Raw genomic sequence first — 12,885 nt, forward strand, 5'->3', positions numbered from 1 at the left:
TTTTTTGTTTTGTTAGCACTGGTGAACATATACACAGTCAAGTATTCCGCTTTGTTAGCGCTGGTAAAATTGCATGCATGTTTTTGACTTTTGTGAGCGCTAGTGAAATTGCACACATACATGTTTTTGCCTTTTGTTAGCACTGGTGAACATATACACAGTCAAGTATTCAGCTTTGTTAGCGCTGGTGAACATACACAGTCATGTATTTGGCGTTATTCGCGCTGGTGAAATTGCACACGTTCTCTTTTTGGCTTTGTTAGGGCTGGTGAACATACACACAGTCATGTTTTTGTCTTTGTTAGCGCTGGTGAACATTTACACAGTCATGTATTTGGCTTTGTTAGCACTGGAGAACATATACACAGTCAAGTATTTGGCTTTATTGGTGCTTGTGAAATTGCACACATTCATGTTTTTGGCTTTATTAGCACTGGTGAACATTTACACAGTCATGTATTTGGCTTTGTTAGCACTGGAGAACATATACACAGTCAAATATTTGGCTTTGTTAGCTCTGGTGAACATTTACACAGACATGTATTTGGCTTTGTTAGCGCTGGTGAAATTGCACATATTCTTATATTTGGCTTTGTTCACACAGCAGAACATATACACAGTCATGTATTTGGCTTTGTGAAAGGTGGTGAACATTTACACAGTCATGTATTTGGCTTTGTTTGCGCTGGTGAAATTGCACACATTTATATATTTGGCTTTGTTATTGCTGGTGAACATATGCACAGTCATATATTTGGCTTTGTTTGTACTGGTTAATATTTACACAGTCATGTATTTGGCTTTGTTTGTACTGGTTAATCTTTACAGTCATGTATTTGGCTTTGTTTGTACTGGTGAATATTTACACAGTCATGTATTTGGCTTTGTTTGTGCTGGTTAATATTTACACAGTCATGTATTTGGCTTTGTTAGCGCTGTTGAACATACACACAGTCATGTATTTGGCTTTGTTAGTGCTGGTGAAATTGCACACATTCATGTTTTTGTTTTTTTAGGGCTGGTGAACATATACACAGTCATGTATTTGGCTTTGTGAGCGCTAGTGAACATTTACACGGTCATGCATTTGGCTTTGTTAGCGCTGGTGAAATTGTACACATTCATGTTTATGGCTTTGTTAGCGCTGGTGAACATAATTATACATACACATTCATGTTTATGGCTTTGTTAGCGCTGGTGAACATAATTATACAAAGTCATGCATTTGGCTTTTGTTAGCGCTGGTGAACATTTACACGGTCATGTATTTGGCTTTGTTAGCGCTGGTGAACATTTACACGGTCATGTATTTGGCTTTGTTAGCACTGATGAAAATATACACAGTCATGCATTTGGCTTGGTTAGCACTGATGAAAATATACACAGTCATGCATTTGGCTTTTGTTAGCGCTGGTGAATATACACAGTCATGCATTTGGCTTTGTTAGCACTAATGAAAATATACACAGTCATGTATTTCGCTTTGTTGGCACTGGTGAACTTCCACACATACATGTTTTTGGCTTTTTAGCGCTGGTGAACATCCATACATTAATCTTTTTGGCTTTGTGAGCAGTCACCAGGTAGCAATATATACATGGTACATTCAAAAGATAGTTTTAAAGTTGCTGTTCTTCGAATATTGGATACTAAGTTTATTGTCATTTGTATATTTAAAATACCATGATAAGGGTCAATGGCTATACTTGAGACTAAAAATCTCAAGTTCCATTTGATGTTACTAAATGTTGGTGGAGAAGAAAAATGTAAAAGACACCATGTTTAAAACTGTGTTGATTTAATTTGCTTGTAGTCAGTTATAATGATTGCACAAGAAAATATCTACCTAACATCATGTCATAAACACCTTGATTTAGAGAAAACTAGACTGTGCCCTTTCTAGCAAAAACAAAACAAAACAAAAAAAGCAAAACTATTTGTGTAAATAATTCTTAATTTTATAGTATAACACTATTTGGATATTCAAACCTACCTTGATATCTAGGCTTTCAAAAATGTTCACTGCAGGCTCAGTGAAAGATAGACTTAGAATTTTTCATATGCATTTACATCTGCTTTCGCTGACTACATGGTAAGATTAGAACAAACTATAGGGGCAAAACTATTTAAAAAAACCCTCAACATTTTAAGCCCAATCTATGGTGGACAAGTACTAATGTACATTGATTTTACCTAACCACTGGATTATCCATGGGCATCTGCATTTACTAGTTACATATCAGTCTTGGTTTTGTTTGGCATACAGTAAAAGGCACAGTCTGGTTCATTATCTATTAAACCAGAATGGCTATGATAAATGTCACAGTTCAACTTGATGATACTTAACAATCTATACAATATATAGAATATTTATCTGTAACAAGATGATACTTCACAATAAACTGATCAAATACTTCACAGAATGTACACCAATCAGCTACCTACAACATCTGTTAACATAATTAATATCTTTAACAAACTTGATCATGTTAATCTTAACATGTTAATCTTAACAAACTTAATCATGTTACATCTAAAAGCATGAATATAACAACTTAACAAAATGAAAACAAGTCCAAACAGGGAGACATGATTTAGTATAAAGGAGCAACATTGCTTTCAATTATAAATAGCGGTTAAATGGAGTTCATGTGAGTACTTTTAAATTCAGTGCCATGTCCCCATGTTTTGACTGGAACTTGTCAGTGTTTCAAAGGAGGCATTCAAGAAATATTATTTGCATTTCATGAAAGTTCTAAGATGATGCATGTAACCAAGCAACACTTTGTGCTGCAATTAAAATCATAAAATATTGATAAGGGAATTTTTTACTTAAACATTGAAGATTGCATTTAAAATAAACTAAAATACACAAAGTTTTTGATAAAATAACAAAGTAACAGCATGGGTTAGAGTGGAGTAAAACATGTAAAGCAAACTAAAAAGCATTATAAAAGTAATTTGTCTGTAGACATCAATATCTCCAGATTCGTATGTATAATAGCAGCAAATAGAATTTTAATGATTTTATCACTGTACATCTCAACTTGTACAAATACACTGTTTTTCATTCAGTATTAAATTCCTTTACATTTTTCCTTTAAAGATGTAATATTTTCTGACTGAAATACAGACAGACTGCATCCCAAGAGATTATGAAGTGACTTTGATCAGAATGCTTAATATTCAAACTACAACAATGTAAACAAAACAAAACAAACATACTGCACCAACATGGCAACTATCAGCACTTGAGAAAAACAGGGTTGTTTTTTTAAACAAATTAAACATAAACCCATACATGTGATAACGTCCCGGACGTCCGGGATTGTCCCGGAAATCGTATCTCTGTCACAGAGGGTGCATGTTTGTCCCGGAAAGTCATAAAAAAAAAACGAAAAAAATAATCTCGGAATCGATTACCTTAATTTTACCAATGTAAGTCATTTTATTTGCCTGTCCCGGACACTGGTAGTAAAACACAGGACATGTTGACACTAATCCGTTAATTGCTACGTGTGTCATAGAGGTCATCGATAATCACCCGATAATTGATCTATTGGCCTTTTGTTGTGCTTAACTAGTCGGGGAGGGTTCTTGTATACAAATTCATTGTTTTCATATGGATTTGTTTGGTCTTATGAATGATAGCTTTTAATTGATAAATTGATATTTTTCACACATTTTACCAACAAACGAGCATGAAGGTAAGTTCGAAGAAAGTGACAAAATGAGTAAAAAACAAAATTAAAACACGGAAAACATCCCATATTCCATTCAAATTTCAAAGTCGATACGTAGTTATACTTCAAACAACTTACGCGTCCATAAGGAATTTTAGTGTTTTGAACTTTTTTTCGAACTATCGTTGTGTATTTTTACGCCGAAATAAAACTGACGATATGGGGTTTTCAGGTGGTTATATAGAGTGCTTTAATCACGAGACCATGGTAAGTCACGTGATCGCTTTATACAGCCGATTGTTGACACGTCTCTATCAAAGTTATATGCATCTTCAAACGGAAAAAAGCTCATCGACTGGATAATCTTCTTGATCGTCTGGAAAATATTGTGTGGCATAAATTGCAAACATTTTAAATGTGATGAAAAAATAAATATTTTGTAACGCATGTTCTCAAAAGCGCGGGAAAACAGGTGCCCGTATAGTTGTTTATTTCCTGTTTTGATGAAACCGAAAGTAGACTGCATATCTTCCTGGTTAGCACTTCATTTAAAGCCTGGGAAAATATCTGGTGGTTTTATTTTTTCAAAAAAATGCAGAAAAAAACAACCCATGTCAAGTCAAAAATACGTCTTGGCAGTCAAAATAGGTACATTTTCCCGATGTTAAAAACGACTAAAATAGTCCCAGATATGCTCTAGAATGCACCACAGATGTTTCCCATTAAAAAAATATTCCGGGGGAAACCCCCCTAGTGTCCGAATGTCCCGGAATCGACCCAAGAAATTGTCACATGTATGATAAACCATTTAATACAATTGCAAACAGTTAAATAAAAATATTCACCATTTCACCTTGGGACCATATTCATATAGACTCCAAGTGAAAATTGTGTACTTATTTTGACAATGACATTATTAAATACCCTACTTTTCATCAAAAAGTTTAAAATCTAACCTAAGATGTTTTATGCTCCTTGAGGTAACGTAATAACATGGAATTGTTATCAAGTTATTTGCGAAGTTCTCTCCCCTGCGGTTCAAAACTTTTCATTGACCCCACAGTATTTGACACATCTCGCTATATCGCTGGTCAGCTTTTACACTAAGAAAATTGTGTTGGAATTGTGTGTGTAATATGTTACTTAAATATATACTCAAATTGATACCTCAACACTTATAATTATATACTATGATGATTTCAGTTTTATTAAATGTGTGTATATTTAGAACGTCATATACCTAGTTTTAGGTTTAATATAACTATCACATATTCTTTTGTATTACACACATGTAATATAACAATATCACTCTGCTTGTTTGGAAACTATTTCATTGGAAACTATAATTGCTCAATTGGTAATATTCCAAGAAGTCATACCTTTGTTTCTAAATTTGTTTTTTAAGATAAAGATTTATTTGAATCAAGTAGTTCATATTACATTTAAATTATTGGAGGAAAACTTTCTTTTTTCCTCTTGATTTCATAAAACGGATTTTTAAAACATTTGTCTCTTTTTGTATTAAATTCAAAATGATGTCATGAGCATACAACAAAATTATGACATCATGTGTGATGTCTCCATTTATAAGAAAGCAAATTTTTAATTTACCGTATGTTGTGATTCTAACTGGATATTATCTCAGTATTCATTTTACTTATTAACAGAATTAAAATGATCCGATATACATTTTGCTTTAAATATACAGTAAAACTGAGATCGCTCGAGGACACTGGGGCCTATAAGCTAAAACCTCGAGTGATCTGATGTTTCCAACAACCCAAGTTTCCATCTAGTCCATTATGAAATATTTAAACCTCAACTTCCATCCTTAAATGAACTGCCTTTCAGCAATGGCAAATATATTCTGAAGAACAAAACATCTTTGCATATGTTCAGATCGGGAATCATATCGCATAACAATGTACATGAACATTGAAAATTGTTTATCTTGTTATTGTTTGTATTGTGTCAGCAGGCCCCCCAAAAAATAAATCAACACTTATGAAAGTTAATTTATGATATGATAAATGTATTGTTGTCATTAGTGTTTCAATTTTATGTTTAAAAGTGATATTTCCCAAGTTATTGTGTCGTAATTTGATAAACTGTTTCTGGTTACAATTTGGTCAGTCTTTTTACAGAATGGGTGAGAACAAATAACTGTAAGGTTTTCTCAAATGATATGAAGTATTTTTTAAACAATTCTTGTGCATTTGGGACCAGAAATGGTGCTCGAGTCCGCGACTAATTTAGGTTTGGATTCATCGCCATGAAAATAGAAGGAATAATGATCGGGACTTAGCCTTGACCGATCAACAGTTCTCGAATGACCACCTGTTCAAATGATCTAAATTTTAGTGTATATTTTGTCAAAGGCTAACACATTTTCTGAACTCATTCAATGAATTAAATTGTGAAATTTAAAGATTTAAAAATTTGCTGATTTTATGACTTATTTACTTCAAAATAACATATTTAATAATTTATCAAAAATGTGTTGGTTTTTTTTCATAATCATAATAATGCTGAAAAATTATTAAAAATATTTTTTTGCAAAATTAATCTTTCAAACATTAATAGTAAATAATCTGCACAAGGGCAAATCCTTTTCAAAAATTAGATCGGATAAGATATTTTTTAAGTATTGTTGGGAAATAAAGGGCCCTAACTCCTAAATGATTAAAGCGATTTCCATGGCTATCGAACTTGATCAAGGTATTATGGTCACAAACATGTGTTAAAAGTTTGGTGAGGATTGGACAAACAGTTTTCAAGAATTAGATCGGAAACAATCCTCGGGACGTATTTTTCAAGTCTTTTTTTGCAAATAAAGGGCCGTAACTCCTAAATGACAAAAGCGATTTCCATGGCTATCGAACTTGATCAAGATATTATGGTCACAATCATGTATGTAAAGTTTGGTGAGGATTGGACACATACTTTTCAAGAATTAGATTGGAAACATATATTTTTGAAGTATTTTTGGCAAAAAAGGGCCGTAACTCCTAAATGACTAAAGCGATTTCCATGACTATCGAACTTGATCAAGATATTATGGTCACAAACATGTGTTTAAAGTTTGGTGAGGATTGGACAAACGGTTTTCAAGAATTAGATCGGAAACAATCTTCGGGACGTACGTACGTACAGACAGACAGACGTACGTACGGACAAGGGCAACCCTATATGCCGCCACTTTGTGGGGGCATAAAAAATAGTAATGGTAATACATTCTATTTCTTCATTAGATTTCTTAATTCATTGAAAAAAAAATCTTAATTCACTGAAAAAATATCGCGACAATACGACATGAAATGCTATATATAATATAGGAGCTTACAGCATATAGTATATTTTCATAAAGCTGCAGTTAGTCAATGATATATTAACATTTAAAACTTCTGATGTACAAGTAATTATGATAAATGTCAACACAGCTTAAATGAATAGGAAAACATTATATATATATAACATAGCCTCAATGTGCTGATGTAACAAACATCAACAACACATTGGTATTTTAGTATAAATATCTGTACACTTTGCCCTCATAACATCTCGAAATGTATTGTTAGAATATGTACGTAATAGAAAGGAGTTTCCTCCTGGAATTGTTTTAATTGTTCATATTTCCCATGAAAGAAAACAGTTACATTTCCAAGTACAAAATTTCTTTCTAAATAAACAAAGCCAACCTACTCAAGTTTTAATCTTGCAATAAAAGAAATCTAATTGATTTGAGGATTTTTAAAGACTAAATCATATAAGGTTAAGTCCTTAAATACAAGTATCTGTTCCACATATCAGTTGTTCTTGTCCCTTTTGATTAGCACAAAGCAGTGTAGTAGATGCAGTCATATTAATGTTTTAGGGGCCTACATTTATATAGCCGAAGTTATATGCATTTGTGAACTTATATCTTTAATGACAAAGATCTTTTTAAAAAAACGAATGGAAAAAAAACATCAATTGCAAAAACATGTATGCAGTATCATGTATGTCATAAAAATAAGCTCCAATGCTACTTAACAACCCAAACTGGGATAAAACCTTCACAGTTTGGCTAGTTTGTGAGAAATCAGTCTATCACAGTCATGTTTAAATGTACTTGGAGGAAAGACAATTCATTCACCTTGGGTTTGCCTTAAAAAACATGCATCCCTTTCATTTTCAAAGGAAATTCTGAGCTCAAATGCTGCTCCAATTAATGTCACAAAGAAAAAGAAGAGAGAAATATTTAAAAAACTTATATCCTTTTGATTATCAAATTTCAAAACAATTTTTACAGAATTTTGTTACTAATTTTTAAGTAACATGTCAATGTGCTCATCATTGCATGATTATTTAATTATAAAAAATCAAGTACTGTGAAATCATTAATGTTCGTGGGCATGAAATTTCGTGGTTTGCCGAAAAAAAACAATTTCGTGGGTACTTAAATTCGTGGATTTTCATTTTTGAAAAAAAAATCGAAGATGCGATCGTCCTAGATCGTCTGCATAATATCCACGCGCTGGCCCGTGATTTCCGTCTTCTACGTCACTCGGTTTATGACACTCGCTAATGTGGTACGACATGCCAATTAGTGCATATACCCATGTCACTTATCGATTTAATTGGGAATAAAGGTAATAAAAGAAGATGTACCCTGATCATAAATACAGATAGGGGAAGCCATTTAATTCTAATTAAGAATTTTGCAAACTGTGAAAACACCGAAAAGTGCGTATATTGTCACGTTCGGTGCTTAGTAACCTTCAATGTACTAGTAATCGATTAATTATTTCATTAAATAAAAAAATCGAGTACAGACACTCATCACGCACATCTTGTAAACTTGGAGATTTTCATTAACAGCACACGTGCTTATAACTGTCATTTGCTGCATAAAACACATTTAATTGATTTGGTTCATTATTTGTTAAAGGTAGTTATAATATATTAACAGAATAATGATCGTAAGTTATACAGTGAGACAGGTTTTAACACACTATACTGCGACCTCTGTAAATAATATACTAGAGTATGTACGTAACAAGGCAATTGAAAAAGTGAATAAAGGGTTTATATTTCGTGGGATCTTGAATTCGTGGATCACCTAACCCACGAAAACCACGAACATAAATGCCCCACGAACATTAATGATTTCACAGTATCACATCCCATGTTTATGCAGTGTTATGAATGATAATGTATCAATTCCAATTTTAATGCAGTGTAATAATTGATGAATGATAACAAACAAGCTAGAAATCCTTTGCTTCTAACATTTGTTTTCATATTTCAAAAAGAGCGGGCAAACATGAGCTAAAGTTCTTTTACACAGCCATGCACTTGGCTTAAGGCGTGGGGGAGGGTAGATGTTCCTGAGCTGACGTTGAACTGGGAATCTGTGAAGAGCCAGGGGAACTAAACGAACACTCCGTCTTCACCGGAGCACTGCTCAATTCATTGTGTCCAGAATCAGATCTATAACCTTGACCTTGGGGCTGAGACGAACCAGGGTTGAGTGAGAGCTGCCCCATGAATTGGTATCGGCTCTCCTTGCTCTTAGGGGAGGTGGCAGATTTCTGAATAATATCCTTTTCATACACAGAACTGCCCTCAATTTTGTTTTGCTGCTTGGAGATTTCTGCTGCGTGGACATCTACTTCTTTATGAGTGAGAGATATACACACATCACCCACAGTCAGTGTGTGACACTCAAGCCCATACCGTTTCATGGTCCATCCTGGTTGGCATGACGACCAGCCTCGCCCAAAGACAAAGAATGGATGCTCTGGCGGGGCTTCAATTTTTACCTGAAAATAAATAATACCAGAATTAAATATTTGAATTATTATTTTGTTAACGATAATATAAATTAAAGGAATAATTTAATCTCCAATAGTTTGTCTGATAATATGTAAATCTATCATGCAACTGTCAAGATCAAAATGAAACCATCTACCTTTGAAAACAAGCAATAATGTGTGTAAAACCTTGGGGAAACAAAGATTTCTCCCTCCTCAGATAAGTAGATACAATAATTTAACCATGCTAGAAATTCTTATCTTGCCCACGGGTGAAGATAAAATGCCCGTATGAAACTCCTTTTTAATGGTCAACACATTGTAATAACCTCCCTTCTAGCATCATGGAAACCTTATCTTGTGGCAAAATTTGGAACGCTAATTAATTATTTCTCGCTTCAAATGTCACAATAAAACAGTGTTCACGCGCCTTTCAAGAAATAATGCTTCACTCTCCTTAGAACTATTTAAAGACCGATTTTACTATTAACTTAATCTGAATCTGACTGCGCACATATCCATGACAACCACGAATTATCGCATATCCATATGCAATTATTTTCACTAAGCACAAAAGCAAACAATACATTTTTACTTAATTTTGTTTAACTGAGGTGGGAAAAAAAGCATCTACCATAGCCGCTCGTGTAAGATAGATTCATCACGACCCTACTGAGGGGTTTTTGCAGAAACTCGGTAAACCTCGTTTCCGCTAAACACCCTACGCTTGGGTCGGGATGAACCTATCTTACACTGTCGGCCATGGAAGATACTTAATATCTCTTTGAATTTAAAAGGGAATATTATTAACGTTCAAAGGAAAATAGAAGAGCACAAAGCTCAGCCTTAAATATTTCATAAAGAGGATGCAATTATCTGTTGACCAATGAGTATTGATTTTTATTCAAACTTCTGTGTCACAACAGTCAATGATGTCAGATAGACATCAATCAAACCTTCAATAATAATTGACATAATCTTCGATAGCTTAGTTAGGATTGATGCGGACAAATAGCTAAGAACAGACATTTTGTTGTAGGTTAGAATTTCAGCATATCTAGGAACCTCTCAGTCCTCTGTAAATTATATGTACTTAGTGTTTAGGCTCATGCTTCCGACACTTGGATCACAGATTTACAATTAATCATCTAGAAGAGCTCTGTCAACCAAAAATCCAATAGGTAGATTACAATGGTAAACTTCCATTCAGTAAAGAGGTAATTTCTATGATTAGAGCGCAATTACTCTCGGGTTACTACAGCAATTTTGCTAATTATCAAACACGTTCATACACATTCAGACCAAATTTGGTCATGATTGGTCAAGTAATTGATAGGACTACATACTGGATGGTGCCTGTCTGCCCTTCCATACGCCATAGGTGTAGCTATTATATGTCCAGTTTTTCAAACACATGACAAATATGTATTTGTTTAAAAAGATACAAAGGGCAATAACAATATTTTGGTCACAATTTACTGTGAATAAGTTCATAAAGTTTAAAGTTGGTACCTTCAATGATTTTAAAACAATATATAACAATAAAAAACAGATGACCCATATTCGAACTTGACTTAAAAATTATCAAAACAACCTTTCTGACATATTTCCAGGATATTTGGGCTGTAAATGTTACCTCTAGAGTGTTAACAAGGTATTTCCATATTTGGGCTCTGTAATCTAGTTTTTGACCCCAGATGACCCATATTCGAACTTGAGCTAGAAATCATCAAACAACTTTTCTGACAAATTTCTAGGATAGTTGGGCTGAAAATGTTACCTCTAGAGTGTTAACAAGGTATTTTCATATTTGGGCTCTGTGACCTAGTTTTTAGCCCCAGATGACCCATATTCAAACTTGAGCTAGAAATCATCAAAACAGCCTTTCAAACAAATTTTCGGGATATTTGGGCTGAAAATGTTACCTCTAGAGTGTTAACAAGGTATTACCATATATGGGCTCTGTGACTTAGTTTTTGACCCCAGATGACCCATATTCGAACTTGAGCTAGAAATCATCAAACAACTTTTCTGACAAATTTCCAGGATATTTGGGCTGAAAATGTTACCTCTAGAGTGTTAACAAGGTATTTTCATATTTGGGCTCTGTGACCTAGTTTTTGACTCCAGATGACCCATATTTGAACTTGAGCTAGAAATCATCAAAACAACCTTTCTGACAAATTTCCAGGATATTTGGGCTAAAAAATGTTACCTCGAGAGTGTTAACAAGGTATTTCCATATTTGGGCTCTGTGACCTGGTTTTTGACCCCAGAAGACCCATATTTGAACTTGAGCTAGAAATCATTAAAACAACCTTTCTGACAATTTCCAGGATATTTGGGCTGAAAATGTTACCTCTAGAGTGTTAACAAGGTTTTTCCATATTTGGGCTCTGTGACCTAGTTTTTGACCCCAGATGACCCATATTTGAACTTGTCTGAGTAATTACTGGGACAAACATCTCAATTTTCCAGTATTTTTTGCATTTTTTTTATTTGAGAATAGCGTGCACCACAAGATCAAAGTATGAACTTTATTTATGAAAATAATACATGATTGACCATGGCTTTTGGTTGATTGCCCAAGTGAAAATAATTGCCCTCGGGCAATTATTTCTTCCACTGGACCAATTATCAACCAAAAGTCATGGTCAATCATGTATTATTCTATAATTAGTTAATGAGGTCCCAACGACTTCAACATAACAGGTTTGGCTGTTTACGAGATTAATCATTGGGACCAACAAATAAGGTCAGGAACAAGGCGGAATCTAGCGATTGTATCTTCTAAACACAGAGTATTTTCTTGTCAGTATTAAAAGCGGTTCACCCATAAATAAACATGCTGCCTATTCTTTCTAGGAATACAGACATGAAATGCTTATCATCTCCCATCTAAACAAGAATAAAAAACTTCTGTACTCTAATCGGGTCAAAGTTTTCAAGTAAAGTCATGAAGAAGCCTATCCTTAACTTGTGATGGCAATGTGCCACATATCAATTGTCGGATATACTCTGACACTGGAACTGGTGGGGTTTCTTTAACTGAATCAAGTTATTCTATTCTGTTGGATTAAAATAAGTCTTTCAGACATTGAACATAAGCAAATGGGGGGGGGGGGGGGGATTTATGAGATAATGAGTGCAACATTTAGACCCATCCCCCAGTCCCCTCCTGGGTAATCAATATCCCCTGGAATTAAAAACATTAAAGCCAGATTTTTTATTTGAAAATGATTTGAGCTAGTGAACTAGTTTTTTAACCAAGAAGACCCATATCTAAACTTATCGGAGATATGTTCATACAAATAATATTATAAAATTTTATGAAGATCAACAGAAACTATTCCATTTCTGTGAGGAAAAATGAACATAAAATATAGGTCCCAGAAACCTAGATTTTG

The 12,885-nt window shown here is 34.0% G+C and overlaps 1 protein-coding gene across 1 annotated transcript in view; it reads right to left on the reverse strand.

Annotated features, from left to right (window-relative positions):
• Window positions 1–1,781: 1,781 nt before the first annotated feature.
• LOC128243000 (uncharacterized) overlaps window positions 1,782–12,885 on the reverse strand; it is a 68,884-nt gene continuing 57,780 nt past the window's right edge. The window contains exon 3 of the mRNA XM_052960472.1: window positions 1,782–9,487. Coding sequence (XP_052816432.1) covers window positions 9,026–9,487 — 462 coding nt within the window. The 3' untranslated portion in view covers window positions 1,782–9,025. The remainder of the gene's footprint in view (window positions 9,488–12,885) is intronic.

The sequence above is a fragment of the Mya arenaria genome, chromosome 8 (genome assembly GCF_026914265.1).
Source record: "Mya arenaria isolate MELC-2E11 chromosome 8, ASM2691426v1".
NCBI lineage: Eukaryota > Metazoa > Mollusca > Bivalvia > Myida > Myidae > Mya > Mya arenaria.